The sequence below is a fragment of the Abramis brama genome (assembly GCF_963993115.1).
Source record: "Abramis brama genome assembly, chromosome: 25".
NCBI classification, from domain to species: domain Eukaryota; kingdom Metazoa; phylum Chordata; class Actinopteri; order Cypriniformes; family Leuciscidae; genus Abramis; species Abramis brama.
In genome coordinates this window covers 24527900-24555844 of record NC_139987.1, presented here as the reverse complement: position 1 = coordinate 24555844, position 27945 = coordinate 24527900, and the positions used below count along the sequence as shown (strand labels likewise).

Here is a 27945-nt window from a genome sequence, read left to right as displayed (position 1 = left end):
TGTGGTAGGAAGAGAAACAGTAAAGAATTATCTTGGATTATTTTCAATCCTACAAAATCAAAACTTAAGTTTTTTTACTTCTATTATGAATAGTATTACTGTTATTAGCTAGTGTGCTCCAAAACAATGACAAAATTCACATTTAGACTACATAAGAGTTCAAAACATACAGTGTCTCACTTCCGCCAATATATGGATCAAATATTTTGATGACATCACTCTACACTTCAGTTTCTCATCAGATTATCTGTCCAATCAAATGCTCTCTAGAATCTAAAGCTCCGCCCCCTACATTATAAATTGACGCTGAAGCTGCGGCTGAAATCGGTAATTTGTTCACACTATTACTATTTTATATAATGATTCAGACAGTGTAAATGCTTTCCTTTGAGGCGAATGAAGTCTGGTTTCACGTTAGTGTCGCGCGAAACCGCTGCACCTCGCACAGTCTGCTCTAGTCCAGAGATACGATAGCATGCAATAGATACAATAAGATACAATAAGATAAAATAACGTATCGGACCGATATGGAGGAGAATAGGAGGAGAAACAGTTAGACATTAGGAGGAAACTGCGGCTTTATTGAGCCGGCTCAAGCCAAGCTGTGATATAAACTAAACGTTATTGGCTATTTTTTAAAAGGGGAGGAGCTGTGAGACATGTCCCGCCCTGTCTTCCTGTTTCAGTGGAAATTACGTCAACACATTGAATAATGCTGTAAGTTTCAAGGCACTTTAGTGGGCGTGAGTATGGCAAACATGTTGCAGAGATAAAATAGGATTACAGCTGTCATTGATTTTTGCAATTAATTATATCTTTATTTTTGCAGTTCTTTATTTTATTTTGCAATTCTTTATTTTTGTTTGCATAACTTGTATTTTTCTCTCAATACTTTTCCCCCCTTTGCAATTCTTTATTTTTGTGAGCAAAACATTTTTTTTTTTTTTTTGCTCAATACTTTATTTTTGTTTTGCAAAACTTTATTTTCTTTTGCAATACTTTATTCTTTTGCAAAACTATGTGGCATTATATTGACACCATAGCCTTAAGCAAGTGGTGCTCACTGCAGAGTCAAATGACGTCCAGCTCCACCTCTCTGGACTTGCATAGGTCTGATGCATAGACTGTAAAAAAAAGAAAAAAAAAGTGGTGTTATCGCCACCACCAGTGTTGCCAAGTGGGCTTCCTTTACATTGTACACTGTTGCCGTGGGTTGCTCTTTTAATAGAAATTGGCCTGGTTGTGTTACGAAAACCTGGCAACCCTGATCGCCACGTTATAACCTCAGTTTTAGGACACACCTACTGTATTCTGAACCTGCAACCGAACCTATGGACTCCGCAACGCATGCAGATATATTCCTCAACAATAATTAAAACATTATCAAGTAGTATTTGCATGTCGGTTGTGTGCAACATCTGCATGACTGTACATGTGCATCACCAGAGGGCGCGTGCACTGGGCATGAAGTGCTCTACTGCTCCGTTTACTTTGCCAATAATAATATGGTCATATCGACAATTTCTGCACCCCTGAACCCAAGGAAGCAGTATTATTGCAGATATTACAGTAATCAGCTCTTTTCCGCCTTAATGTTATATTAGCCGCTGGTGCTAATCTTATGCATCTGTTCCTCACGCAGATTCTGTTTCTGAAATACACGGGAATAACAGGATTCCATAAAGGATTTGTGTGCAATCCAAAACATCTCGTGTAGATAAGGTAAGACGCACACAAAGCTTGATTTGAATTAAAGCCATAAAAGCCTCAACTATGTTTATTGTTTACTAGGCGACTTTTCAAATGTGATGCGTTTCATCGTATTGACAGTATTTGACATTATTTTACACACACAAAGAAGAATACATTTGATATTAGGTGCAAAGATATAATGTGAATGGATTGATCTTTTCACATTCCAGCTGCTGCCATTTTGTTTATATTTCACCCACATCTACACGGGCAAAGAAATGAATGGGCGACGCTATAGCACAGAGCTTTTTTCATATTTTCAACATCAACTTTTTAATTCAGATTAACTTTACTGTCATGGCTTTAGAATGTTGCCAAAGCAATAATAAACGTATCATGTAGCCACACACAGCAATAAAAACATGCACTCACAAAAATGCAACAAATAGCAAAGTTTATTCAGAGAACAATGAGTTAATCAGTTAAAGGCACAACATTTTAAATTAATTATTTGATTAAAATCCTAAAACCACTAAAACAACGTTATATATTTTGTTGATTTATGTATTTTACATTATCCCAAATGTCTCCAACAATGTTTAAATCCAGAGAAATAAGCTATTTTAAAGGGTAACTAAAGCCTGACTCCACCCCTGGCAATGTTTGAAAAATGCTGGCTCCCAGCAGAGATAGAGGGGATGAACCGAAGGCGGGGCTGAGCAGAGGGGGGTTTGGGGGAGGGGGTGTGCACCTGAGACCCACCATGATGGATTAATTGACAGCTGCTGTCAGACTCTAAAATGGAGAGTGACTCACAGGGTCTCAAGACGACATAAAGTACATGCATCTGATGAGTTTTATCGAGTTGATGTCAATATCACGCGCTCTCTGTAGGCATATTCATAGTTTGCAGCTACGTGACAAAATCCGCGCCGGATATTTTGTCGACCCCAGAGGATTAACTTTAGCCTAACCATAAATTGTGATTCAAATATATATGATCACATCAAGACGCCACTGCGGTGGTGGAGTCCATGCAGAAGGAGCAGCGTTTGGCACTCCGTCGCTTTTCAGCGCGAGCTGTGTGGAGAAGAAGCCCATTTCCACCTCTATTGTGTTGGAGAAGCAATCCCGCATAAAATGCAGGTTGCACACTTGAGCTCTAGGCGGGAACTCACGATCTTCCAGGCCAAGTGCATGCAACCACTGGCGCCTCATTTCCAAGTCTGATGGAAAGCTATGCAACCAGCAACACTACACCTACGTACCCTCCTGACCACTGTACTAAATACAGATAAATCGATGCTAACTTGAAGCCATCCTAACTGATGCAATACTATGCGTGGTAGCTTGTACAAAGGGTGTGGTGAGCTGGAACCTGCTTACGTCAAGCAGTACTGCAAACATCCAATAGGAAAATTCAACTGCAGTAGCCACCGTTCAACCTTAAGAGGGCAGCACTCAGACGTTTTTACACCATATATAAATATATTGTAGAATTAAAACACTTTATACCCAAATGTCAAAAAAGTTACTCAAATCAATGAACAGCACTAATAAAGCCCCATTCTTACAGATCATTAACTAAAAAAAGTTGGTTTAGGGTTGAGTTACCCTTTAAGCAGCGTAACGTTCTGTGTCATTGCGTCATTCGAAGGGAATCGACTCGTTGACGACACAGCTTGTCACTTATTGGCTTAGAACAATGGTGACGTTTCAATAGTGTTCAATTGAATACTAGTTCCCAACTATAGTATGGGAAAAACAATACACCAAAAGAGTAGAATATCCGATACATTGTGTTGGAAAAACAGTTGAAAAGTACCCGGATGAACTACTACTTCCGCAGAGATTCTGAAGTGCGTATTTGATGGACACTTTACTATCCCATGAGGCCACGGGAGGGGATTTATAAATGCAAGTGAAGCAACACAACTGATGCGGGTAGATCACATGACCGTAACAACATGGTGGATGTGTACAACATGGCGGATGTAGTACGTACAAATTTCATTCATACTACCCATATTCATACTATAGAGTGTACTTTTTTTTAACGGTCGCAAAGTAATTTCAAATTCAAATGTAGTACCTACTTAGTACGCCATTTCGGATGCAGCGTTTGTTGTGTTTGTTAGGGGCCGTTCACACAGAATGTTTTTTCCCATAGACTGTAAAAAAATATGGACGTAGTGTCCGTGATGTCATCTGTAGGTTTCTGAAGAGCATTTTTGAAACCCAAAGTGGGCGGAGCTGGCCATCGCCATCTTGGCATCGCGCCACTCCCAGATAAATGAAAATGGGCAAAAAGGCGTGATTAGCTGAGGTGACGTGGCGGCTAACAGACGTCAGACAAACGGCTAGTAGTGACAGCAGCAGCAATCCACCTGTCACTCAAGTGGCCACGCCCTTAATTATGCATAAATTTAAGGCCTAATATAATTTAAATGGATAAGTTCACCCCCCTCACAGTTGTCATGAAGGGCAAAATTTGCTATATAGACCAAACCACTTTTTGCACCAGGTTGTAAACACATTTTTTTCTGCTGTAAAGTTGGGAATTTTAACATGGGGGGTCAATGGGATTGACTCTCTTTTGCAGCCCGTCTCTAGCGGCCAGTTGATGAATTGGAGTTTAAGTCACTTCCGTGTTGGTTTCAAGAGAGAGCCAGGAATGTTGCCACTTGGTTTTTCCATTCCACTGCCCTACTTTTCCATTGTTTTTTCTATGTAAACATGCACTAGAAGGAAGTGTATGACCATTGTGCTCGCATCTTTTGCAGCGTCTTGCTCATGTCATGGCTTTCTAAAAACGTGGCGCTCAAGTTAAAATAAGTTTAACTTTTAAAAAACGCATCTCTAGACCTTGCGCTCTTTTTCGTTCCACTGACCTGCTTCTTTTAACTCTGATTCTATTGATTAATTTGGAATGAGTTAAGATTGTTCAAACTCCAACAGTGAACAGTTCAAATCTAAGCAGACAGACAGACTATGCCTTTGATCTGCTTTTAAGCCCCCATCCCCCCTTCTTGCAACATCTTCTGATCGACTGCATGGCCTTAAACCTTTAAACATCGTGCTTTTGAAAACTACTTTCTGACTAGGCTTTTTCAAGCCAACTTCAAAAAATTTCTTGACAAACTTTATCCAGTTTTTTAATTAATTATGCATGAACACTCCTTGCAATCTAACAGTGACATCTGTATAGAAGATGATTTTAACCATATTACAGAATGTCTGTCATTAAATCTATATTGACAGAAAAAATACAGATTTTGTTAAAATTTAATTGTTGATAATAATTACTTGTTCATTAATCATTCTTTTATGTAAAAGCAGTAGTATTTTAAAACCATCCATTTTATTGGAATCAACAAAAAATGTTGTAGTCAAGGTTATTTGACTACTTCAGTGATGACATTTCAAAGGCTTCAATTGTTTTCAGAGCCGGCAAATAACACATCTCTTATTCTTATTATGCCTAAACCCTAAACACACCTTTGCACAACACTAGCTTTGAAGAAAAGTGTCATCTTTTAATTTTAATTGTAAAGACACCAAATTGTTCTTCCAAAGTGTTTTTCAACATGTTTCACTGCTTTAGTATTAGAGCACATTTGATCCTAACAAGTATTAAAAAATTAGTAGTTAAAAAAATGAATTATAAATATGTCTTCCCTTGGACCTTGCTTGCAGTTCATTCTGTAGCTGAATAATGAAGAGACGGTTTAATGTTGTGGAGTCCCTGATTCGTTTATCTGAATCCAGAGAAGAGGAAAGAGACGCGACCCCACATACAAGTGATGGAAGCATAGAAGATGAAAGATATGCAACCCCACATACAAGTGATGGATGCATAGAAGAGGAAAGAGACGCGACCCCACATTCAAGTGATGAATGGATGGAAGAGCTATACCTGGAAGGAGAAGCTGAGCCAGAGGAGGAGCTCTTCGATCAAGCTTCTGAAACAGAGGACAATACAGAATTAGACCCAGACTATCACTCTACTGATGGAGAAGAGGAAGAGGAAGAGGAAGAAGAATTGGATCCTCCTGAGGCGGATGCTGCTTACCAGTCCAAAAACGGGAACATATTGTGGACTTCAACAACTCCTTCAGAGAAACAAGGGAGAATACCAACTCATCGTATCATCAAAATGACCCCTGGACCAACCAGGTTTGCATGTTCCATTGCCAATGACATAATATCAACATTTGAATTGTTTTTCCCAAATAACATTAAAAAGATTTTGATTGAAATGTCCAATTTAGAGGGGAAACGTGTTTTTGGTAAAGCCTGGAAAAGCCTGGACTGGACGGACTTACAGGCCTATTTCGGTCTGTTGATTCTGGCAGGCGTGTATCGATCCCACCATGAGGCTTTGGGTAGCTTATGGGGCGGTGTGTCGGGGAGGGCAATTTTTCGTGCTACCATGCCTTTGCAAACCTTTTCCATCATGTCAAGGATCTTCTGCTTTTATAGAAAGGATGCATGGTCTGGCCGAAAGAAAGATGACAAGCTGGCACCAATAAGGGACATCTGGGAAAAATGGGTCCAACGTCTGCCGCTCTTGTACAATCCAGGCCCAAGCGTCACTGTGGACGAGTGCTTGGTCCCTTTCAGAGGTCGCTGTCCTTTCAAACAATACATGCCGAGTAAACCGAGCAAGTATGGAATTAAAATCTGGGCGGCTTGCGATGCCAGCTCGAGCTACGCATGGAACATGCAGATCTACACAGGCAAAGCTGCCGACAGGAAGCCAGAAAAGAACCAGGGAATGCGTGTGGTCTTGGACATGACATCCGGTCTCCAGGGACACACCATCACATGTGACAACTTTTTCACCTCATATGCCCTCGGCGAGGAGCTGCTCCAAAGAAAAATGACCATGATCGGAACAGTCAGATCAAACAAGCCTGAGCTCCCTCCTGCGCTCCTGTCAGTAAAACACAGAGCCCGACTCTCGTCCATGTTCGCCTTCACCGAGACACACGCTCTTGTGTCCTACTGTCCCAGAAAAAACAAAAATGTGCTTTTGATGAGCACATTACATAGAGATGCCACAATAAGCAGCAAAGACCACAAGAAGCCGGAAATAATCCTAGACTACAACAAGACCAAAGGTGGAGTTGACACCCTTGACAAGGTATTTTACTTTGCATTATTTATACGTTATTGGCATGAAATTAAAATCAACCCTATCTATTTTCTAAATGCATATTATAGATCTTATTGTGAACAATTCATCTGTGCATATGTTTTCTCTGTCAAAATTCTGTTACACCTGGATGTACACAATAGAGTTGAAAAGATCTGTTACTACTTCCATCTTTTTCCACGACTTTTAGGGCAAATGGCATGTATGAAGTGACCTGAATTGTCAGCTGATGACTAAAGCTTTTTTTTTTTTTTTGCTTGTCTTTTAACTTCCAGCTAGTTGCCACATACACCTGCCAAAGAAAGACAATGCGTTGGCCAATGGTTATCTTCTTTAACATGTTGGATGTCTCCGCCTACAATTCATTTGTGCTCTGGACCGAAATAGATCCTACGTGGAACAAACAGAAGTGCTTCAAAAGGCGACTCTTTCTGGAAGAGCTAGGTGAAGCTCTGGTGACTCCCTTCATGATAAGACGGCAAGGCATTCCCCGCACGCCAGCCTCTCAGAATATGATAAAGGAAGCACAAGCATTCTTTCAAGTAAATGAAGCCTCCCCCGGAAAGGCTCTGTACCACAAAGTGATGGAAGCACGCGCCTGCTCTGTTGAAGTAAAAAAAACCGGCCCCTCGCCAGTCTCAACCCCCACTAAGAGGAAAAGATGTCAGGTCTGTGAATCAAAGTTGGGCAAAAAAACCAACATGACGTGCGATAAGTGTAACATGTACATTTGCAAGTCACACGCTGTTATAACTACTTACTGCTACCCATGCAACAAGAGAAAGAAGGTTTAAACAGGATTAGTCACTGCTTATGTGTTGGTTTTTTACTCAAATTCTTATCTTGCTTATTCTCTTTAGTAATGTTTTTGCTAATCTTCTGATTATTAACCCCTTTTTCTCGAGATTTTTATTAGTTTACTTCATTAGAGTAAATAAATGATATGACAAAATAGTGCTGTACGTCTTTTCATTCATTGTATCACTATTTTGCAACTATTTGTGGCATCACTGCAAAAACTGACACTTCAAAACAAGTGAATATAAACATGATAAACTCAAGAGTAGTAGTTAGGGTTAGTATATCATAAGTATATTTCCAAATTCAAAACTTCAAACTGTCTAGAAATGGAGTTTGTGAGAACATTTGGTCCCAGAGAACAGGCAACATGCATCAACTGCAGATCAAAACAATTATTTCATTTTATTTGAAAATGAATAGTGTAATTTAAGAGGTAAGTTAAGTCTAAATACCATAGAACTTTAAAAAGAAATTAACTAGTTAAGTGATGTAATGAATGAGACCAAATCAGACACACTTATTTGGTACATGTACCATAAAAACTTTCAAACTTCTCTGGGATCTGCATCCCATCCTCCAAACAGGACAAGACGGTCTCAGTTACCCTGACAACGATCAGATAAGTACCTGTAGAAATGTGAATAGGGCCTGCTACAAAACCCACAGAACACATTAGAACAGGCTCTCCTGCATTCATTTATTGATGAACTGATTAACATGAAATTAACATGCATTCCAGAACATTTTGTGAATGATTTACTTTGGTAAAGGATTGTCTTGCGTTGTGTCTTGTAATACTATTATCTCTTTGATACTATATATCTATTATGGGACCCACAGCCAATGTAACCCCACGCATACCATGTTTGGTTTCTATAAATTGGTAATTTGAAGAGCGAAATGATTGTGTACATGATATGCCGATAGCTGTACAACATATTAGTATTAAGAATCTATCTTAGTTTCACCTTCAGAAACCAACCCAGTGTGCCATTGCAAATGAGCACGCTTAGTACAAAGGCTCATAAATCCTTGTCACAGAGGAAATTCCTGCCAGAAAGTCCACCCTTTTCATTGGTCCAGCAAAACCTAGAGAGGTGGAGCCGTTCTCAGGCTTTATTAGAGACAGGCCACAGTGACCGCGCTCTCTGTGACCCCCCCCCCCCCCATAATTGGTAATTATGGATTATTATTAATATTTCCCCTTTGAGCTAATATCATTACAACGTATCGGACCGATATGGAGGAGAATAGGAGGAGAAACAGTTAGACATCATAGACAGTATATAAACTGGACACAGCGACCCCATAGGTTTCAACGGAGAGAAGTTGAAGCACATTAGAAGCAGTCACTTCCTGATTGCCGAGCGTACTGCGCAGACTCAAACTGAGCTTGACGACGTGGATGTGACGTGAGCAGCCTGCCTGACAGTTGTAAGTTTTCTAGTAGCCGTGCCAAGCGAAATCGGAACCATTCCCTTCCGAATCTCGCAGAGACGGAGAGTGTGAGTAGGAGCTGTCCATGAGCTAGGAGCAGGAGCAACGTCATGACTCTCTATGGGCTTCTCATTTACTTTATCGGACTTTATGCCTCCACGTCCCCCCGATTGATTGCGAGCTTCTCTTCCTGTCTCTACGGTAATTTCCAGAGAGTCGCGTGGTTATGACGCAATCGTTAGCCTACTTTTACAAAAACTGCTTCTACGGGGCCATAACGTAAGATACAAGGTAATGGAGCCTTTTATACATTGTCGTGTTTCTTTAGAAATAAACAATGGACAAATGGAGTCTTTAAACGCCTCAGATGTAAAGTTATTCGCTGTCAAAGTGACGCGAAAATGAATGGGAGTCAATTGGATGCTAACAGCAGGTGAAGGCTTGTTAGCCAATGGCGGCTCCCGGGGGTACCTTCAAAATAATATGAAACCCTGACCGCCTGTTAGACATTAGGAGGAAACTGCGGCTGTGATATAAACTAAACGTTATTGGCTATTTTTTAAAAGGGGAGGAGCTGTGAGACATGTCCCGCCCTGTCTTCCTGTTTCAGTGGAAATTACGTCAACACATTGAATAATGCTGTGAGTTTCAAGGCACTTTAGTGGGCGTGAGTATGGCAAACATGTTGCAGAGATAAAATAGGATTACAGCTGTCATTGATTTTTGCAATTAATTATATCTTTATTTTTGCAGTTCTTTATTTTATTTTGCATTTCTTTATTTTTGTTTGCATAACTTGTAACGTTATTTTTCTCTCAATACTTTTTCCCCCTTTGCAATTCTTTAATTTTGTGAGCAAAACTTTTTTTCTTTTTTTTTTTGCTCAATACTTTATTTTTGTTTTGCAAAACTTTATTTTCTTTTGCAATACTTTATTCTTTTGCAAAACTATGTGGCATTATATTGACACCATAGCCTTAAAGGAATAGTTCACTTTAAAATGAAAATTCTGTCATCATATACTCACCCTCATGTTGTTTTAAACCTGTATGAATTTCTTTCTTCTGCTGAACAGAAAGGAAGATATTTAGAAGAATGTCAGTAACCAGGCAGTTTCTGGGTCCCATTGACTTCCATAGTAGGGAAAAAATATACTATGGAAGTCAATGCTGACATTCTTCTAAATATCTTCCTTTCTGTTCAGCAGAAGAGAGAAAGTCATACAGGTTTAAAACAACATGAGGGTGAGTATATGATGACAGAATTTTCATTTTAAAGTGAACTATTCCTTTAAGCAAGTGGTGCTCACTGCAGAGTCAAATGACGTCCAGCTCCACCTCTCTGGACTTGCATAGTTCTGATGCATAGACTCTAAATCGCCACTGCCCTTCACCCAGCCCTCACACATCTGGACAAAAAAGACACATACGTCAGGATGCTGTTCATAGACTTCAGTTCAGCATTCAACACAATCATCCCTCAACAGCTCACTCACAAACTGCTCCAGCTGGGGCTTAACACCTCACTGTGCAACTGGCTGTTGGACTTCCTGACCGGGAGACCTCAAGCAGTACGGGTTGGCAGTAACACATCCAGCACCATCACACTGAACACTGGGGCCCCCCAAGGATGTGTGCTGAGCCCCCTCCTCTTCACTCTGCTGACCCACGACTGCACACCTTCACACAGCTCTAACCTTTTCATTAAGTTTGCGGATGACACGACTGTGGTGGGTCTCATTAGCAACAGAGATGAGACCAACTACAGGAGCGAGGTGAGCCGCCTGGCCGGGTGGTGCAGTGCCAACAATCTCTCTCTGAATGTGGAGAAGACGAAGGAGATTGTTGTTGACTTCAGGAGAGTACACACTCAGCATGCCCCTCTGACCATCAACGGTGCGACTGTGGAGAGAGTGAGCAGCACCAAGTTCCTGGGTGTGCACATCACAGAGGACCTCTCCTGGACTAACAACACTGTTGCACTGGCCAAGAAAGCACAGCAGCGTCTCTACTTCCTCCGCAAACTTAGAAGAGCCAGAGCCCCGGGCCCCATCATGTGCACCTTCTACAGAGGCACCATCGAGAGCATCCTAACTAGCTGCATCACTGTGTGGTATGGTGCCTGCAACGCATCCTGCCGCAAATCACTTCAACGCATAGTGAGAGCAGCTGAGAAGATCGTTGGTGTCTCTCTTCCCTCCCTCCAAGACATCTACAGCACCCGTCTCACCCGCAAAGCCCTTCGCATTGCAGGTGATCCCACCCACCCGACACACAGCTTCTTCAATCTGATGCCATCAGGAAGGAGACTGCGGAGTCTCCAGGCGAGGACCAGCAGATTGAAGGACAGCTTCATACATCAGGCTGTCAGGAAGCTGAACTCCCTCTCATCCTTGCCCATACCCATACCCCCCCCCCCCCCCCCCCCCCCCCCCCCCTTAAATCTGTGACCAGCACTTGACACTTGTGCAGCATTGGACTGTTCACTACCTCATCCAGCATTGACTGCAAACTAACTAACTACCTCTTGGGATAGTCTGATAAAAAAGACTGTTCTTATATCACTTTAAACAGACTGATAAGCTCTTTGTGCACTACACGTATACACGTATATACAATTTACATATACTTATACCTGAAGTTTTGTTTTATTGAACTGTTTTACTCTCTATTTGCCATGTGCCTTATGTCACTTTATCTCTTATTTTTTATTTATTTATATAATGTCCTCATTGTATTTGTATATCTGTAGTTGTATAGTTGTATGTACATGTTCAAACTGTATTTATCTGTAATTGAACGTCTACTGTCAGTGTCTTAATGTTAACTGTATGCACCAAGGGTGGGAGATTAACGCAATTTCGATTCTCTGTATGTATGTGCCGTACATGTGGAAGAATTGACAATAAAAACACTTGACTTGACTTGACTAAAAAAACAAAAACAAAGTGGTGTTATCGCCACCACCAGTGTTGCCAGGTGGGCTTCCTTTACATTGTACACTGTTGCCGTGGGTTGCTCTTTTAATAGAAATTGGCCTGGTTGTGTTACGAAAACCTGGCAACCCTGATCGCCAAATTATAACCTCAGTTTTAGGACACACCTACTGCATTCTGAACCTGCAACCTGAACCTATGGACTCCGCAACGCATGCAGATATATTCCTCAACAATAATTAAAACATTATCAAGTAGTATTTGCATGCATAGATGCATAAGTGTTTTCATTATTGGTAAGGAAATCCAATATTAATCCCCAATTTATCGTGGGGTGGGGGACATCCATGATGTACTTTATTGCAAATTTCCTGCTAGATTGCAACATTGTCGTCGGAATTTTCACTAATTTTTTCATTGAACATTCGGGCAGCATCGAAAATATTATTCAGATATGATTCGGTTGTGTGCAACATCTGCATGACTGTACATGTGCATCTCCAGAGGGCGCGTGCACTGGCCATGAGGAGTGCTCTACTGCTCCATTTACTTCGCCAATAATATGGTCATATCTGCAATTTCTGCACCCCTGAACCCAAGGAAGCAGTATTATTGCAGATATTACAGTAATCAGCTCTTTTCCGTCTGAATGTTATATTAGCCGCTGGTGCTAATCTTATGCATCTGTCCCTCACGCAGATTCTGTTTCTGAAATACACGGGAATAACAGGATTCCATAAAGGATTTGTGTGCAATCCAAAACATCTCGTGTAGATAAGGTAAGATGCACACAAAGGTTGATTTGAATTAAAGCCATAAAAGCCTCACCTATGTTTATTGTTTACTAGGCGACTTTTCAAATGTAATGATGCGTTTCATCGTATTGACAGTATTTTACATTATTTTACACACACAAAGAAGAATACATTTGATATTAGGTGCAAAGATATAATGTGAATGGATTGATCTTTTCACATTCCAGGTGCTGCCATTTTGTTTATATTTCACCCATATCTACACGGGCAAAGAAATGAATGGGCGACGCTATAGCACGAGCTTTTTTCATTTTTTTCATTTTTTTCAACATCAACATTTTAATTCAGATTAACTTTACTGTCATGGCTTTAGAATGTTGCCAAAGGAATAAGAAACGTATATATAGCCACACACAGCAATAAAACATGCATTCACAAAATGCAACAAATAGCAAAGAGAACAATGATCTAATCAGTTAAAGGCACAACATTTTAAAATTATTTGATTAAAATCCCAAAACCACTAGAACAACGTTATATATTTTGTTGATTTATGTATTTTACATTATCCCAAATGTCTCCAACAATGTTTAAATCCAGAGAAATAAGCTATTTTAAAGGGTAACTAAAGCCTGACTCCACCCCTGGCAATATTTGAAAAATACTGGGGGTGAGAAGAAGCCCATTTCCACCTTTATTGTGTTGGAGCAGCAATCCCGCGTAAAATGCAGGTTGCACACTTGAGCTCTAGGCGGGAATTCACCTACTTCCGCAGAGATTCTGAAGTGTGCATTTGATGGACACTTTACTATCCCATGAGGCCACGGGAGGGTATTTATAAATGCAAGTGAAGCGACACAACTGATGCGGGTAGATCACATGACCGTAACAACATGGTGGATGTAATACGTTTCATTCATACTACCCATATTCATACTGTAGAGCGTACTTTTTTTAACGGTCGCAAAGTAATTTCAAATTAAAATGTAGTACCTACTCAGTAGGCCATTTCGGATGGCGTTTGTTGTGTTTGTTAGGGGCCGTTCACAGAGAATGTTTTTTCCCATAGACTGTAAAAAAATATGGACGTAGTGTCCGTGATGTCATCTTTAGGTTTCTGAAGAGCATTTTTGAAACTCAAAGTGGGCGGAGCTGGCCATCGCCATCTTGGCATCGCGCCACTCCCGGAAAAATGAAAATGGGCAAAAAGGCAGGATTAGCTGAGGTGACGTGGCGGCTAACAGATGGCAGACAAACGGCTAGTAGTGACATCAGCGGCAATCCACCTGTCACTCAAGTGGCCACGCCCTTAATTATGCATACATTTAAGGCTTAATATAATTTAAATGGATAAGTTCTAAAAAAAATTCACCTCCCTCACAGTTGTCATGAAGGGCAAAATTTGCTATATAGACCAAACCACTTTTTGCACCAGGTTGTAAACACATTTTTTTCTGCCGTTAAGTTGGGAATTTTAACATGGGGGGTCAATGGGATTGACTCTCTTTTGCAGCCCGTCTCTAGCGGCCAGTTGATGAATTGTAGTTTAAGTCACTTTCGTGTTGGTTTCAAGAGAGAGCCAGGAATGTTGCCACTTGGTTTTTCCATTCCACTGCCCTACTTTTCCATTGTTTTTTCTATGTAAACATGCACTAGAAGGAAGTGTATGACCATTGTGCTCGCATCTTTTGCAGCGTCTTGCTCATGTCATGGCTTTCTAAAAACACGGCGCTCAAGTTAAAATAAGTTTAACTTTTAAAAAACGCATCTCTAGACCTTGCGCTCTTTTTCGTTCCACTGACCTGCTTCTTTTAACTCTGATTCTATTGATTAATTTGGAATGAGTTAAGATTGTTCAAACTCCAACAGTGAACAGTTCAAATCTAAGCAGACAGACAGACTATGCCTTTGATCTGCTTTTAAGCCCCCATCCCCCCTTCTTGCAACATCTTCTGATCGACTGCATGGCCTTAAACCTTTAAACATCATGCTTTTGAAAACTACTTTCTGACTAGGCTTTTTCAAGCCAACTTCAAAAAATTTCTTGACAAACTTTATCCAGTTTTTTAATTAATTATGCATGAACACTCCTTGCAATCTAACAGTGACATCTGTATAGAATATGATTTTAACCATATTACAGAATGTCTGTCATTAAATCTAAATTGACAGAAAAAATACAATTTTGTTAAAATGTAATTGTTGATAATAATTACTTGTTCATTAATCATTCTTTATGTAAAAGCAGTAGTATTTTAAAACCATCCATTTTATTGGAATCAACAAAACATTTTGTAGTCAAGGTTATTTGACTACTTCAGTGATGACATTTCAAAGGCTTCAATTGTTTTCAGAGCCGGCAAATAACACATCTCTTATCCTTATCCTTATTATGCCTAAACCCTAAACACACAAACCTTTGCACATCACTAGCTTTGAAGAAAAGTGTCATCTTTTAATTTTAATTGTAAAGACACCAAATTGTTCTTCCAAAGTGTTTTTCAACATGTTTCACTGTTTTAGTATTAGAGCACATTTGATCCTAACAAGTAGGGGTGTCCATGGTTAACCGATTAACCGATTAACCGTTAAAAATTGCGTAACCGAGTGAAACATTTTGCTCGGTTAAGTGGCGTCAATGGCGTGCATTGAATTTAGTTGTAATACATTTTTGAACCACCAGAGACCGCTAGACCAGTTTTCTAATATGAAGCGGGCAAAGAAAGCGCACGTCCGAGAGTGAAGGCTGTGCGCGAGCCAGAAACAAACATAGTATCCGCGCCACTGATCGCAGCACAATAATATCTGTCTGCAGAGCCGCAGAGCCACAGCTTTACCCCAGCAGTTTTACCCCGCGCATGCGCAGTTTCATCACAACAGTTTTACCCGGACTCCCGGAGAGTCCGTTTACCGTTACATTAACCCATACAATTTGTATTATGCATTTCCTAAACATGTACTTGCTAATCAAACACTTTATATGAACAAACTACTAATCTATAAAACACAATCGGTCTTCCGACCTTTTACTATTGTGTTGATATGCACGAGGGAGAGAGAGCAATACAGCGCTCGTGTTGTTTGAAGGCGGTGAGAGTGCGCGCGCGCGCGGCCGGGGCTCTCTCACAGTTTGTTCTTATGCGCCCTGTCAACTGATCTAAATAATTAGTTGTTACTTATTTGTTCCCTCGTTTTAATAAATCGTGGACACGTTGAACTAATTCCCTCCCTCATTTTGATTTTACGAATTACAACGTGGCCAAAAACAGTTTGATACTATTAGTGAATGCTAAAGACCTATTTTTTGTGAATTGGTGAATATTTAGGTGAATTATTTCGTGGCCACGAATTAAAAATAATTATTAAACTGTTTTTCTTACCTGTGAAGATAGCTCTTCAGTGAAGGCCGACTATTCTCGTAGCCTACAGCTTTTTATTCCTTTTTTTTTTTTTTTTTTGGTGAATTGTTTCGTGGCCACGAAATAATACCTCAGCACGTTTTACAAGACCCTTCTCGATCGCAGCGGCAACGAGCACTTTGATCATTTGATTTAAAAAACAAAACATTTCAGCGTTAGATCGCCTAAAAAAAAACGAACGAATTAAATGAATAGTTAACTGGAGATGTTTTGTTTATTTGTATTGGTATTCGTGCCGCGAGATGTTTCAAAAGTGGTGGGGACAATATCGACCTTAGAAAATAGTGTTGGGGACATGTCCCACCCGCAAATTACGCCTATCTGGGGTTGCGGCGCGCACACTATGGTTAACCGAGTATTAACCGCTAAGGGCCTCGGTTAACGGTTAATGAAAAACTTGAAAACGTGCAGCCCTACTAACAAGTATTACAAATTGAATTCTAAATGTGGCTTCCCTTGGACCTTGCTTGCAGTTCATTCTGTAGCTGAATAATGAAGAGACGGTTTAATGTTGTGGAGTCCCTGGTTCGTTTATTTGAATCCAGAGAAGAGGAAAGAGACACGACCCCACATACAAGTGATGGAAGCATAGAAGAGGAAAGAGACGCGACCCCACATACAAGTGATGGATGCATTGAAGAGGAAAGATATGCAACCCTACATACAAGTGGTGGATGCATGGAAGAGGAAAGATATGCAACCCCACATACAAGTGATGAAAGCATAGAAGAGGAAAGAGACGCGACCCCTCATACAAGTGATGGATGCATTGAAGAGGAAAGATATGCAACCCTACATACAAGTGATGGATGCATGGAAGAGGAAAGATATGCAACCCCACATACAAGTGATGGAAGCATAGAACAGGAAAGAGACGCGACCCCACATACAAGTGATGGATGCATTGAAGAGGAAAGATATGCAACCCTACATACAAGTGATGGATGCATGGAAGAGGAAAGATATGCAACCCCACATTCAAGTGATGGATGCATGGAAGAGGAAAGAGACGCGACCCCACATTCAAGTGATGGATGCATGGAAGAGGAAAGAGACGCGACCCTGCATTCAAGTGATGGATGCATTGAAGAGGAAAGATATGCAACCCTACATACAAGTGATGGATGGATAGAAGAGGAAAGATACCTGGAAGGAGAAGCTGAGCCAGAGGAGGAGCTCTTCGATCAAACTTCTGAAACAGAGGACAATACAGAATTCGACCCAGACTATCACTCTACTGATGGAGAAGAGGAAGAGGAAGAGGAAGAGGACCCTCCTGAGCCGGATGCTGCTTACCAGTCCAAAAACGGGAACATATTGTGGACTTCAACAACTCCTTCAGATAAACGAGGGAGAATACCAACTCATCGTGTCATCAAAATGACCCCTGGACCAACCAGGTTTGCATGTTCCAATGCCAAAGACATAATATCAACATTTGAATTGTTTTTCCCAAATAACATTAAAAAGATTTTGATTGAAATGTCCAATTTAGAGGGGAAACGTGTTTGTGGTAAAGCCTGGAAAAGCCTGGACTGGACGGACATACAGGCCTATTTCGGTCTGTTGATTCTGGCAGGCGTGTATCGATCCCACCATGAGGCTTTGGGTAGCTTATGGGGCGGTGTGTCGGGGAGGGCAATTTTTCGTGCTACCATGCCTTTGAAAACTTTTTCCATCATGTCAAGGATCTTCTGCTTTTATAGAAAGGATGCAGGGTCTGACCGAAAGAGAGGTGACAAGCTGGCACCAATAAGGGACATCTGGGAAAAATGGGTCCAACGCCTGCCGCTTTTGTACAATCCAGGCCCGAGCGTCACTGTGGACGAGTGCTTGGTCCCTTTCAGAGGTCGCTGTCCTTTCAAACAATACATGCCGAGTAAACCGAGCAAGTATGGAATTAAAATCTGGGCGGCTTGCGATGCCAGCTCGAGCTACGCATGGAACATGCAGATCTACACAGGCAAAGCTGCCGACAGGAAGCCAGAAAAGAACCAGGGAATGCGTGTGGTCTTGGACATGACATCCGGTCTCCAGGGACACACCATCACATGTGACAACTTTTTCACCTCATATGCCCTCGGCGAGGAGCTGCTCCAAAGAAAAATGACCATGATCGGAACAGTCAGATCAAACAAGCCTGAGCTCCCTCCTGCGCTCCTGTCAGTAAAACACAGAGCCCGACTCTCGTCCATGTTCGCCTTCACCGAGACACACGCTCTCGTGTCCTACTGTCCCAGAAAAAACAAAAATGTGCTTTTGATGAGCACATTACATAGAGATGCCGCAATAAGCAGCAAAGACCACAAGAAGCCGGAAATAATCCTAGACTACAACAAGACCAAAGGTGGAGTTGACACCCTTGACCAGGTATTTTACTTTGCATTATTTATACGTTATTGGCATGAAATGAAAATCAACCCTATCTATTTTCTAAATGCATATTATAGATCTTATTGTAAACAATTCATCTGTGCATATGTTTTCTCTGTCAAAATTCTGTTACACCTGGATGTACATAATAGAGTTGAAAAGATCTGTTACTACTTCCATCTTATCACGACTTTTAGGGCAAATGGCATGTATGAAGTGAACTGAATTGTCAGCTGATGACTAAAGCTTTTGTGTTTTTTGCTTGTCATTTAACTTCCAGCTAGTTGCCACATACACCTGCCAAAGAAAGACAATGCGTTGGCCAATAGTTATCTTCTTTAACATGTTGGATGTCTCCGCCTACAATTCATTTGTGCTCTGGACCGAAATGGATCCTATGTGGAACAAACAGAAGTGCTTCAAAAGGCGACTCTTTCTGGAAGAGCTAGGTGAAGCTCTGGTGACTCCCTTCATGATAAGACGGCAAGGCATTCCCCGCACGCCAGCCTCTCAGAATATGATAAAGGAAGCACAAGCATTCTTTCAAGTAAATGAAGCCTCCCCCAGAAAGGCTCTGTACCACAATGTGATGGAAGCACGCGCCTGCTCTGTTAAAGTCAAAGAAACCGGCCCCTCGCCAGTCTCAACCCCCTCTAAGAGGAAAAGATGTCAGGTCTGTGAATCAAAGTTGAGCAAAAAAACCAACATGACATGCAATAAGTGTAACATGTACATTTGCAAGTCACACGCTGTTATAACTACTTACTGCCACCCATGCAACAAGAGAAAGAAGGTTTAAACAAGATTAGTCACTGCTTATGTGTTGTTGTTTTTACTCAGTTTTTATGACAAATTCTTTTCTTGCTTATTCTCTTTAGTAATGTTTTTGCTAATCTTCTGATTATTAACCCCTTTTTCTCAAGATTTGTATTAGTTTACTTCATTAGAGTTACTGAATGTTGATGTTTTAAATAAATTATATGACAAAATAGTGTGTACGTCTTTTCATTCATTGTATCACTATTTTGTAACTATTTGTGGCATCACTGCAAAAACTGACACTTCAAAACAAGTGAATATAAACATGATAAACTCAAGAGTACTAGTTTCTAAGTATATCATAAGTATATTTCCAAATTCAAAACCTGTGTCTAGAAATGGAGTTTGTGAGAACATTTGGCCCCAGAGAACAGGCAACATGCATCAACTGCAGATCAAAACAATTATTTCATTTTGAGTGAGTAATTTAAGAGGTAAGTTAAGTCTAAATACCATAGAACTTTCAAAAGAAATGAACTAGTTAAGTGATATTACTTAAAATTTTACTTAGGAAAATTAAAAAATACCTAGGATGGGATGTTGTTTTTTATTAACTTACTTGCTGGAATTTGTATACATGTGTATTGCAACCAATGCTGATGATAGTAACCAGTTGTTTGATAGTAAACTTCAGGTACTTTTGCACTGGTTTGTGTTTTTAGGCCACTACTGTATTCTGAACCTGTGGCTTTCGCATGCAGATATATTCCTCAAAAATAATTAAAAGATGATCAAGCAGTTATTTGCATGCATAATGTTTTCATTATTATTGTGTAAGGGAATCCATTATTAACCCCCCAATTTATATCAGGGGAAAAAACAGTCCATGATGCTCTTTATTGCGAAGTACCAGCTAGATTACAACATTGTCGTCTGAATTTTCACTAATTCTTTAATTGGACATTCGGGATGCATCGACAATATTCTTCAGATATGATTCCGTTGTGTGTAACATCTGCATGACTGTACATGTGCATCACCAGAGGGCGCATGCTTCTGCTTCATTACAGTGTCAATAAAATGGTCATATCTACAATTTCTGCACCCCTGGACTCAAGGAAACAGTATTCTTGCAGATATTACAGTAATCAGCAGCACATGGACGTTTCCGTCTGAATGCAGCGCTGGTGTTCGTGCTAATCTCATCGGTTCCTCACGCAGAGTCTGCTTCTGAAATACACGGGAATAACAGGAAGGATTCCATAAGTGTGCAATCCAAAACATCTCGTGTAGATAAGGTAAGATGCACACAAAGTTTGCTTTGAATTCCAGCAACAAAAAAGCCTCACAGATATGTAATCTTCATTGGCGTTATTTTTATTTTTCAAAAGTCATGGCGCGTTTCATCGTTTTTTTACACAAAAGTGCAAAGACCTCGTGCAGGATTTGTTCACATTCCAGTTGCTGCCATTTTGCTAATAGTTTTAAACCCCCGGTTCTGTTCGGTCATTTTAAGCACATTTAAAATTTAACCATTTGAGCACACTAAAGATGGACTAGATTCGTTAAGTCTAAGTGGTTAAATAAAAAGTCAAAATTTGATCGACTATTGTTAATACATCGGACTACAAAACATAGCAATTATTAAATACATTGTCAAATAAAATCAACTAATCAATCAGGCTATAACACATGACAATATTGTTATCGTTGTTTTAATTTGTCAAAAAAACAAAACAAAAAAAATATTTTTTCAAGTGGTGCTCACTGCAGAGCCATATGACATCCAGCTCCACCTCTCTGGACGTCATGGTTTGAGGGATATGCTTGTTCGACTTGAACCGGCGCTGCACAGACCGATCGGTTTATGTTACATCAAAGTACTGCGAGAGCTATTCAAAAGCATAAGGAAAGGAGCCGTCTGCTCAATATTCTCTCTCGCGGTATTTTGATGTCGTTCACCGATCGGTCTGTGCAGCGTCGGTTCAAGTCAAATGGCGCTTTTCCACTGCATGGTACGGCTCGGTTCGGCTCGGTACGGTTCGACTCGCTTCGCTTTTCCACTGCGTGGTACGACTCGACTCGGTACGGCACGGTTCGGTTCGCTTTAGCTCAGTTGCTTTTCCACTGCAGTTAGTACCGCTTCAAAGTGGGTGGGACTGATCGTTATAGTTGCCGTCTCTACTGCCATGACATCATCATATTAAATGCGAATTTTTAATTCCGTGTTTCCCCATCCACTCCTCGGCAACCAACGAGAGGCACGTCTGCACCTCGTCCACTGACCACGATTCAGCCATTTCTTTTTTTGAAGTTTATACTCTCTCTCTTTTTTTTAAAGCAAATACTTTTAAAACAGGCGCTACAGTGTTGGCTGTTGTCTACTGGCTATTTAAATCTAGCGGGTTTAGTGTCTCGTGTCGTAAATATAATGATGCTGGTAGTGATGATGATTCTGTTTGACCAATCAGTGATCTGCAGTGTTTTCACGTCACATTTTAGTATCGGTACGGTACGCTTGGAACCTCAACAGAGGTGGTACCATTTAAAGCGAGCCGAAGCGAGCCGTACCGTACCATACCATGCAGTGGAAATGCGCCATAAGTGAGCCGTACCGAACCGAGCCGTACCGTACCATGCAGTGGAAAAGCGCCAAAGCGTGCCGTACCGAACCGAGCCGTACCGTACCATGCAGTGGAAAAGCGCCAAAATAAGCCTACAGTTATGGTGGGGTTAGGGTGTGGTTAATCCTTCTAGCTCCACCCATTACACCCAAATTACATCCAGATAGGGGGAGCTGGACTTCACACTCCACCCATGGCTCTGCAGTGAGCAGCCTCTCGATTTATTGGGCATAAATTAGGAGTAGAACAGTGTTGCCAAAGCAATATATATACACACACAATGCCAAATGTGGGTGGATTTCAACTGCGTGTAACAGTCACTCTCTACTAGCCACTTTGACGGGGTGAATTTTGTATATGTATACACATTTTTCAATTGTATTCTTTTAAAAAAGCATCTGAAATAATAAACGAAGTGCAAGGTAGTGTTGTCAAAAATATAAATTTTTCGAGACATCAATACTAAAATAACTGAAATGTTTCCAATACTCATTTTCCGCAGAATAGGGACACGATACCAGTGCGCTTTCTCTCTCTCTCATCCCCGCCTCCCCTTCATTTGCTCCAGATGAATATTGGTGGTATTACAGGGCATGGGAATGCGAGCCCCCAATGTTTCGGAAAACATTGAAGCTTCCCCGGGCGCCGCCATTGATTAGCGGACCCCCACCTGCTGTTAGCATCCATTGACTCCCATTCATTTTGGCGTCACTTTGACAGCGAATAACTTTACATCTGAGGTGTTTAAAGACTCCATTTGTCCATTATTTATTTCTAAAGAAACATGAAAATGTATTAAAGGCTCCATTACCTTGTATCTTACATTATGGCCCCATAGAAGCCGTTTTTGTAAAAATAGGCTAACGATTGCGTCATAACCACACGACTCTCTGTCGCACAGTAGAGAAATTACCGTATGGACAGGAGGAGAAGCTCGCGGGCAATCGGGGGGACGTGGAGGCAAAATGACAAAATAATTCATCAGAATACTTAGCAAAAGTTTCTCCTGCTCCTAGCTCATGGACACCTCCTACTTACACTCTCCGTCTCTGCAAGTTTCGGAAGGGAATGATTCAGATTTATCTTGGCACAGCTACTAGAAGACAGACGGGTTGCTCACGTCACATCTACGTCGTCAAGCTCAGTTTGAGTCTGCGCAGTACGCTCAGCCATCAGGAAGTGAGTGCTTCTAATTGACTTCACTTTTCTCCGTTGAATCCAATGGGGTCGCTGTGTCCATTTCTTTTACTGTCTATGGAATGCGCGCATTGCGTATAATTTTACTCATTCCTGCAGATTTTGTGCTCACAACCAAAGTATGCGCACAAAAAGCCACCTCTCAGTAATAAATTGAGTTCTTTTTTGCTGCTTATTGCGCACGTGGTGTTTGCGGATTAGATGCACTATTTGTCATATTCATTGATATCTGCAAGAAATGTTGTGCTTGCTAACAAAACCTTTGCAATCCCCCAAGAAACTTTGCGTTCGCTCGCAAAAAAATGAGCGAACACAAAGTTTCTTGGGGGAACACAAAACATTTGTGAGAGAACGCAAAACCAATGAGTTATTTTTCCTCCCATCTCATATTTTTTTCACCACCATGTCCCTTTAGGGGCTCCGTCCCTTTTGAGCTCTTTGCGAACGAATGCAAAGTTTCTTGAGGGAATGCAGAACATTTGCGAAAGAACGCAAAAGCATTGACATCATTTTTCGTCCATCTCATATTTTTTTGCTTCACCATGTCCCTTTAGGGGCTCCGTACTCTTGCAGTGCTTTGATGGCATACATCACAGTGACTTGGCAAAGGTGCTGTCATAAATTAAACTAAAATTGCATGTACTGCTTAAAATCAGATGCCGATTTGGCTGCACAGCACTGCATGAAGTCAAACACACCTAATTCTTTATCTCTAATTTAACATTTCAAAATTCCCCTCCGCCATTTTGAAGTGCATTCAACTTCGTCAAGTGGACGAGTGAAGTTCATTTGGACAGACCCTCGACCCCGCGATTTTGACTGATGGAGCGAGTCTACTCCATATATACACTTCAGGCAGATCCAAAGACTGCAATGCACCACAAAAGTCACACTTAATTTACCCCCACCCGACACAACTCTAGTGTATGATTTTGGAGTTATTTTGACGGGTTTTCAAGGGTTCCGCCAGTAGTGGGCACTCATGCAACGTAAATAATAAAGTACATCTTAGTGAACGAGATGGAGGGAAGTTAGCGAGGGAAGGGCATTAAAAAAACTGGACTTAAACGCAGCTTAAGAATGAACCGGGCCAGATGGGGCAAGGCTGTAATGATATATCGTAGCCTTAAGCATCACACAAACCTATTCACATCACTAGCTTTAAAAATAAGCATTATCTGTCCCAGAGCTTATAATTTGAATAAGGACATACAATAAAATGTACTCCCAATGTGGTTTTAATACATGTTTTACTGTAGTATTACAAGACATTTTACCCTATCAAGTATAACAACTAAGGTTATAAATGTGGCTTCCTTGGACCTTACTTGCAGTTCTTTCTGAAGCTGCACAAGAGACGGTTTAAGAGGAAGAGACGGCATGGAGAGACGGTTTAATATTGCTGAGGTCCTGGTCGAATTACTTGATTCTAGTGAAGAGGAAACAGATGCGATACTACCTATAACAAGTGATGGATGCATGGAAGAGGAAAGAGACGCGACCCTACATTCAAGTGATGAATGCATAGAAGAGGAAAGAGAGGCGACCCTACATTCAAGTGATGGATGCATGGAAGAGGAAAGAGATGCGATCCTACATTCAAGTGATGGATGCATGGAAGAGGAAAGAGACGCAACCCTACATTCAAGTGATGGATGCATGGAAGAGGAAAGAGACGCGACCCTACATTCAAGTGATGGATGGATGGAAGAGCTATACCTGGAAGGAGAAGCTGAGCCAGAGGATGAGCTCTTCAATCAAGCTTCTGAAACAGAGGACAATACAGAATTTGACCCAGACTATCACTCTACTGATGGAGAAGAGGAAGAGGAATTGGATCCTCCTGAGCCAGATGCTGCTTACCAGTCCAAAAACGGGAACATATTGTGGACTTCAACAACTCCTTCAGATAAACGAGGGAGAATACCAACTCATCGTGTCATCAAAATGACCCCTGGACCAACCAAGTTTGCATGTTCCAATGCCAAAGACATAATATCAACATTTGAATTGTTTTTCCCAAATAACATTAAAAAGATTTTGATTGAAATGTCCAATTTAGAGGGGAAACGTGTTTTTGGTAAAGCCTGGAAAATCCTGGACTGGACGGACATACAGGCCTATTTAGGTCTGTTGATTCTGGCAGGCGTGTATCGATCCCACCATGAGGCTTTGGGTAGCTTATGGGGCGGTGTGTCGGGGAGGGCAATTTTTCGTGCTACCATGCCTTTGAAAACTTTTTCCATCATGTCAAGGATCTTCTGCTTTTATAGAAAGGATGCAGGGTCTGACCGAAAGAGAGGTGACAAGCTGGCACCAATAAGGGACATCTGGGAAAAATGGGTCCAACGTCTGCCGCTCTTGTACAATCCAGGCCCGAGCGTCACTGTGGACGAGTGCTTGGTCCCTTTCAGAGGTCGCTGTCCTTTCAAACAATACATGCCGAGTAAACCGAGCAAGTATGGAATTAAAATCTGGGCAGCTTGCGATGCCAGCTCGAGCTACGCATGGAACATGCAGATCTACACAGGCAAAGCTGCCGACAGGAAGCCAGAAAAGAACCAGGGAATGCGTGTGGTCTTGGACTTGACATCTGGTCTCCAGGGACACACCATCACATGTGACAACTTTTTCACCTCGTATGCCCTCGGCGAGGAGCTGCTCCAAAGAAAAATGACCATGATCGGAACAGTCAGATCAAACAAGCCTGAGCTCCCTCCTGCGCTCCTGTCAGTCAAACACAGAGCCCGACTCTCGTCCATGTTCGCCTTCACCGAGACACACGCTCTTGTGTCCTACTGTCCCAGAAAAAACAAAAATGTGCTTTTGATGAGCACATTACATAGAGATGCCGCAATAAGCAGCAAAGACCACAAGAAGCCAGAAATAATCCTAGACTACAACAAGACCAAAGGTGGAGTTGACACCCTTGACAAGGTATTTTACTTTGCATTATTTATACGTTATTGGCATGAAATGAAAATCAATCCTATCTATTTTTTAAATGCATATTATAGATCTTATTGTGAACAATTCATCTGTGCATATGTTTTCTTTGTCAACATTCTGTTACACCTGGATGCACATAATTGAGTTGAAAAGATCTGTTACTACTTCCATCTTATCACGACTTTTAGGGCAAATGGCATGCATGAAGTGACCTGAATTGTCAGCTGATGACTAAAGCTTTTGTGTTTTTTGCTTGTCATTTAACTTCCAGCTAGTTGCCACATACACCTGCCAAAGAAAGACAATGCGTTGGCCAATAGTTATCTTCTTTAACATGTTGGATGTCTCCGCCTACAATTCATTTGTGCTCTGGACCGAAATGGATCCTACGTGGAACAAACAGAAGTGCTTCAAAAGGCGACTCTTTCTGGAAGAGCTAGGTGAAGCTCTGGTGACTCCCTTCATGATAAGACGGCAAGGCATTCCCCGCACGCCAGCCTCTCAGAATATGATAAAGGAAGCACAAGCATTCTTTCAAGTAAATGAAGCCTCCCCCGGAAAGGCTCTGTACCACAATGTGATGGAAGCACGCGCCTGCTCTGTTAAAGTCAAAGAAACCGGCCCCTCGCCAGTCTCAACCCCCACTAAGAGGAAAAGATGTCAGGTCTGTGAATCAAAGTTGAGCAAAAAAACCAACATGACGTGCAATAAGTGTAACATGTACATTTGCAAGTCACACGCTGTTATAACTACTTACTGCTACCCATGCAACAAGAGACAGAAGGTTTAAACAGGATTAGTCACTGCTTATGTGTTGTTGTTTTTACTCAGTTTTTATGACAAATTCTTTTCTTGCTTATTCTCTTTAGTAATGTTTTTGCTAATCTTCTGATTATTAACCCCTTTTTCTCGAGATTTTTATTAGTTTACTTCATTAGAGTTACTGAATGGTGATGATGCTTGATGTTTTAAATAAATATGACAAAATAGTGTGTACTCTACATCTTTTCATTCATTGTATTACTATTTTGTAACTATTTGTGGCATCACTGCAAAAACTTCAAAACAAGTGAATATAAACATGATAAACTCAAGAGTAGTAGTTTAGTATATCATAAGTATATTTCCAAATTCAAAACTTGTGTCTAGAAATGGAGTTTGTGAGAACATTTGGCCCCAGAGAACAGGCAACATGCATCACTAAAGCCAAGCCACCTACTGGTTATAATTGTTATTTCATGTCACTGTCATTTTTTTTCAGCAGGTGTTTTCAAGTACATACACCATATTTTTCTAATTTGTCAGTTTAATGGGGCGTATGTTTTTACTGCAGATCAAAGCAATTATTTCATTTTATTTTAAAATGAATGTTGTAATTTTAGTGGTAAGTTAAGACTAAATACCATAGAACTTTCAAAAGAAATGAACAAGTAAAAATGTTACTTCAAAATACTTAGGATGGGATGTTTGTGTTTTATTAACTTACTAGCTGGAATTTGTATACATGTGTATTGCAACCAATGTTTCTGATGATAGTAACAAGTTGTTTGATATTAAACTTCAGGTACATTTGCACTGGTTTGATTGTGTTTTAGGCCACTACAGTATTCTGAACCTGCAACCTGTGGCTTTCGCATGCAGATATATTCCTCAACAATAATTTAAAGATTATCAAGTAGTTATTTTCAATGCATAATGTTTTCATTATTATTGTGTAAGGGAATCCAGTATTAACCCCCCGATTTATATCGGGGGGAAAAACAGATGATGCTCTTTATTGCGAAGTACCAGCTAGATTACAACATTGTAGTCTGAATTTTCACTAATTCTTTAATTGAACATTCGG

General features: G+C 40.8%; 3 protein-coding genes across 5 annotated transcripts; all 3 read left to right on the top strand.

Annotated features, from left to right (window-relative positions):
• The first annotated feature begins 1136 nt into the window (after nucleotides 1-1136).
• On the top strand, nucleotides 1137-7796 carry LOC311076720 (piggyBac transposable element-derived protein 4-like). The gene is made up of 3 exons (XM_084105116.1): nucleotides 1137-1722; nucleotides 5389-6838; nucleotides 7126-7796. Exons 2-3 carry the CDS (start codon nucleotides 5408-5410, stop codon nucleotides 7642-7644), a joined length of 1950 nt encoding a protein of 649 aa, XP_083961242.1. The 5' UTR covers nucleotides 1137-1722; nucleotides 5389-5407; the 3' UTR covers nucleotides 7645-7796.
• A 4401-nt stretch (nucleotides 7797-12197) lies between these two features.
• LOC311076565 (piggyBac transposable element-derived protein 4-like) lies at nucleotides 12198-19555 on the top strand. Of its 2 annotated transcripts, XM_084104903.1 has the most exons (4): nucleotides 12198-12319; nucleotides 12723-12802; nucleotides 16671-18567; nucleotides 18851-19555. In XM_084104903.1, the coding sequence occupies exons 3-4, from the start codon at nucleotides 16690-16692 to the stop codon at nucleotides 19367-19369; spliced, it is 2397 nt and encodes a 798-aa protein (XP_083961029.1). In that variant the 5' UTR covers nucleotides 12198-12319; nucleotides 12723-12802; nucleotides 16671-16689; the 3' UTR covers nucleotides 19370-19555. The 2 variants fall into 2 exon arrangements, with proteins under 2 accessions (XP_083961029.1, XP_083961030.1); XM_084104904.1 differs by lacking the exon at nucleotides 12198-12319 and having other exon boundaries at nucleotides 12677-12802.
• Nucleotides 19556-20348: 793 nt separating this feature from the next.
• Nucleotides 20349-27089, top strand: LOC311076471 (piggyBac transposable element-derived protein 4-like). Of its 2 annotated transcripts, none has more exons than XM_084104724.1 (3): nucleotides 20349-20627; nucleotides 24485-26087; nucleotides 26371-27089. In XM_084104724.1, exons 2-3 carry the CDS (start codon nucleotides 24531-24533, stop codon nucleotides 26887-26889), a joined length of 2076 nt encoding a protein of 691 aa, XP_083960850.1. In that variant the 5' UTR covers nucleotides 20349-20627; nucleotides 24485-24530; the 3' UTR covers nucleotides 26890-27089. The 2 variants fall into 2 exon arrangements, with proteins under 2 accessions (XP_083960850.1, XP_083960851.1); XM_084104725.1 differs by lacking the exon at nucleotides 20349-20627 and adding an exon at nucleotides 21244-23132.
• Nucleotides 27090-27945: the final 856 nt, after the last annotated feature.

Coding starts and splice junctions, on each gene's coding strand:
- LOC311076471 (XM_084104724.1), top strand. CDS start 24,531: ATGGAGAGACGGTTTAATATTGCTGAGGTCCTGGTCGAATTACTTGAT. Junction 26,088..26,370: donor GAGTTGACACCCTTGACAAG/GTATTTTACTTT, acceptor TTTAACTTCCAG/CTAGTTGCCACATACACCTG.
- LOC311076565 (XM_084104903.1), top strand. CDS start 16,690: ATGAAGAGACGGTTTAATGTTGTGGAGTCCCTGGTTCGTTTATTTGAA. Junction 18,568..18,850: donor GAGTTGACACCCTTGACCAG/GTATTTTACTTT, acceptor TTTAACTTCCAG/CTAGTTGCCACATACACCTG.
- LOC311076720 (XM_084105116.1), top strand. CDS start 5,408: ATGAAGAGACGGTTTAATGTTGTGGAGTCCCTGATTCGTTTATCTGAA. Junction 6,839..7,125: donor GAGTTGACACCCTTGACAAG/GTATTTTACTTT, acceptor TTTAACTTCCAG/CTAGTTGCCACATACACCTG.